This window comes from Tupaia chinensis, unplaced genomic scaffold, assembly GCF_000334495.1.
Source record: "Tupaia chinensis unplaced genomic scaffold, TupChi_1.0 Scaffold000165_2, whole genome shotgun sequence".
Lineage (NCBI taxonomy): Eukaryota > Metazoa > Chordata > Mammalia > Scandentia > Tupaiidae > Tupaia > Tupaia belangeri.
The window spans coordinates 3,373,427-3,377,019 of record NW_006159640.1 but is presented as its reverse complement, the minus strand read 5'-3'; the positions used below and the strand labels follow the sequence as shown (position 1 = coordinate 3,377,019).

The window sequence follows — 3,593 nt, the reverse complement described above, 5'->3', positions numbered from 1 at the left end:
AGGCCCAGCGGCCACGAGCAGGACCGGCGGCCACGAGCAGGCCCGGGGGCCACACACAGGCCCGGGGGCCCACAAGCCATGTGTAGGCGCAGGCCTGGCGGCCACGCGCAGGCCTAGAGGCCACACGCCGGCCCAGAGGCCACATGCCAGCCCCAGAGAGGCAACGGAACACGGAGCAGAGCCGCAGGCCTGGCCGCGCCCCAGTAGGTGACTTTTGACAAGTCTTTTCCTTTATTCATAGGTCCCTTAGAAAGTGCCCCTCTCTCTGTTCACCCTGAAAACTCTGGCCCCCCACCTCTGAGGACTCATGGGCACTGATTGGGGCTATTAATCCAAACTTGGTTAAGGCGCACCATACGCTCAGTCACAGCCAGGACAGAGACTAGGAAGTCAGACAGGTCTGGCCCCCAGTTCCTGCCACCCACTTGGTCCTGCTGTGCCTTCCTGCTCAGCCTCAGCCTGGTTCCTTCCTTATGTCCTTACCTAGCCTGCTGCCACAGCCTCCCACTGGGCATTCCGACCCTGGCCATTTTCTCTCCAGTCCGTCTAGTTCGTAATTCCAGAGGAGCCCTTGTAAAACATCAGTGTCAGCCCACCTGTCTCCATGCCCACCTACCTCCCTGTTGACTGTGGGGTGAAAAGCTGGAATGCCAAAGGGCCTTCATGGCCTCTGCCCGTCCCTGCAGCCTCACCTCTGCCTCCCCTTCTACCTGCCCCTGTTCTGCCAGCCGTACTTAGGGCATCGTGTCCTTTCTCACTGCCGTGCAGTGGCACTTCCTCTTCCCTCTGCTTGGAGCCCTGGGCCATTCATCCCTTCTTGTTTTCAGCTTGCTCACTCTTCACCTTCACGATTCATCTTCGGTATCATGTCCTCCCAGAACTGCTCTGGGATCTTCCAGTCTCATCAGGGACCTTTCCTCTGCCCCTCCAGCTCCCTCACCTCTTCCTCCATCCCACAGGGCCAGTTTTCCTGGCTGTTGCCCCCGAGATAGTGAGCTCCTCATAGGCATTGGCAGACCGAGCTTGGCCTCTGCTCCTGGCACCTTCTTGGAGCTCAGCAGAGGGAGTGCCGTGGACCTGAGCAGACTGAGGACCGAGGCCTGCAGGCGTGCCTCCTCAGCTTTTCAGAGCCTGCATTTTCCGTCTCTTTCTTCATCCTTTCACACACATACACTGCTCCAGCTCACCCATTTTCTGGCTTATCAAGGTTATTCACAGCCAGGCCAGACAGGAGAACCATGACTTCACAGGCATGGCTGAGATGGACAAGTACTAACTTTGATTCTCAGCGTCAGTGTCATGTGGCTCAGTTGTGAGATAGGAGGCAAGTCTCGTGTCACTAATTTTTGTTTTGAGACAGTTTTGCTATAGGGTGTGTGTGCTCTCCAAAGAGACAGAGAGAGACAGAAAGCGAGAAATCTCCTCCCATGGGGGATGGCCACTCCATAGTCTCTTCTCCTCTATTCTCCTCTCAAGATTTTGGGCATGCACCCACACGCGCCTGGCATGAGTTTTAAGTCGCTAGGTCTGGAACTCCAACTGCAGTTGACTATGTGGGAGTCCAGTGATGTAACCATGACGCCATCTGCTGGTCCCCATTTGTCACTAATATTAAACTTGGAATTGTGCAAATAATTTGCCCTTTTTTTTTTTTTGTAATGATCAGTCTTTTGTAATGATCAGTCCTCTGCTAACAACACTGTCATCTGTGCACCTGAATGAGAGAGATCGGGGTGGCATTAGGAGTAGCATGCAAGAAGCACCTAGAAGAGTTTGGCACACATTTCTATGCAGAGCCAAATAGTAAATATTTGAGATGTTACAGGCCACGTATGGTCTCTGTCACAGCTACCCAATAGACGTGCGTAAATGAGTGCGCGCAGTTGTGCTCCAGGGAAAGTGGTTTATGGAAACAGGCAGTAGGCGGGATTTGGCCTGCCAGCTGAAGTTTGCCAGCCCCTGAGCCATAGTGCCAATGCCTGCCTATATGGAGCCTCTTGGTAGCACTTCCCCTGCGCCAAGGTGAGGAGACTTTTTCCACTCATCTACGTGATTGTGTGTCTTGCAGGATTCCGGGAAGGTTATCCTTACCCTCATCCCCACACCCTGTATTTTTTGGAGAAAGCCAATTTACGACCACACCGCTTCCAACCAGACCAGCTTCGGGCCAAGATGATCCTGTTTGCTTTTGGCAATGCCCTGGCTCAGGCCCGGCTCCTCTATGGGGTATGTACATGGAGACCACCGAGCTGCTTTATGCGGTACCAGTTTCCTGCCTTGCGGACACTGCCCGAAGGAAGAAGGGACACGGGGGACTCGGCTTGACTGAGGAGTTTTAGGGAGAAGCACTTCACCCCGTGTGCTGGTTCTGATCGTGTGCTCCTGGTTTACCCGGTACCTTGTTCGTTGATTGTAATAGCTCACAGGCTTCGTGAGAGCCCCACTTCCAGTTATGGCACAGAGTCTCAAGGAGGTGACGGGGACCGATGTGCCCACGCTACACAGAAGTGGTGGGGAAGGATGGGAACCGGGTTCGTTCTCGGCTGTTTTCAGCTGCGTGTGCTCCAGCATTCCCCCTCTGTTCTACAGCTTCAGACCTGGAGCTGAGACCCCACATCAGGCAGACAGAAGGAAACGATGCAGTGGACAGGCCCCAGCCTGCCAGCTCAGGATGGGGCTCTGGAGGCACTTGGTGGCAGCCCCTTGATCTGAAAGGAAGTCTTAGGGACCCCAGTGGTGGAGAATGGAGGCTGAGGGTTGTTGCTATCCTAAGGGAGGGGAGGGAGCCCAGGTAGGCCTGGGATGCCAGATCCCTGGTTTTCTTAGTGGGGAAGGGGTACCTAGTGAGATGCTGCTGGGCTCCATCTCGGTTAGAGCCTGAGGTTTTCCTGGAGGAGTGAGGGCCTGGAGATACAGTTTCTCATTCTCCCAGGCTAGGCTAGGGGCTTGGGGCTTGGTTAGCCTAATAGATAGGGAGTAGACCTTGTCTGCTCTGAGCACCTGCTTATGTCAGGCACTTAGCTAGGGTTCTCAAAGTACAGTCCTGACTTAGCAGCAGGGGCCTCATCAAAGAACTTACTGGAAGTGCACATTCTGTCTGTGTACACACCCAAGACCCGAGTCAGAAGCCCTGGGGTTGGGGCCCAGCAATCTCTCTCAGCAAGACCCCTAGGTGATGCAGATACACGTATGAACCCTCTGAAAACTGCTGCGCTGGGAGTCGGGAGTGTGGCACATGCTGTTAGCTGCATTTTACAGATAAATAAGCTGAGGTTCAGGGAAGCCAAGCCACTTGCCCGAGGTCACACAGCTAAGAGGTTCACAGCGGTCACATCTTTCCATGACCTTGTGTCTTTCTAATCCTGGGAGGTTTATCTTTATTCCCATTCTCTGTATATTTCCTGAAGGCTCTGAAAGGTTAGGTAACCTGTCCAGATGACAGCTCTTGAGTGGGTAAAGAACTGGAGCCAGGATCCTTCCTGCTTCAGAGGATGCGCTGCCTCCTGACTCGGCTAGGGGAGGGAGGCAGGGGTAGCCGCATACCACGTGTGGGGCTGCAGGCTTGTGGCTTTTGTTGCCGCCCTCACCAGCAG

General features: G+C 54.4%; 1 protein-coding gene across 1 annotated transcript in view; it reads left to right on the top strand.

Moving 5' to 3' along the window:
- The window catches only part of MRPL37 (mitochondrial ribosomal protein L37), a 20,488-nt gene that overhangs the window by 12,166 nt on the left and 4,729 nt on the right, over positions 1-3,593 (top strand). The window contains exon 5 of the mRNA XM_006146123.1: positions 2,069-2,226. Within this exon, the coding sequence (XP_006146185.1) occupies positions 2,069-2,226 (158 nt within the window). The remainder of the gene's footprint in view (positions 1-2,068; positions 2,227-3,593) is intronic.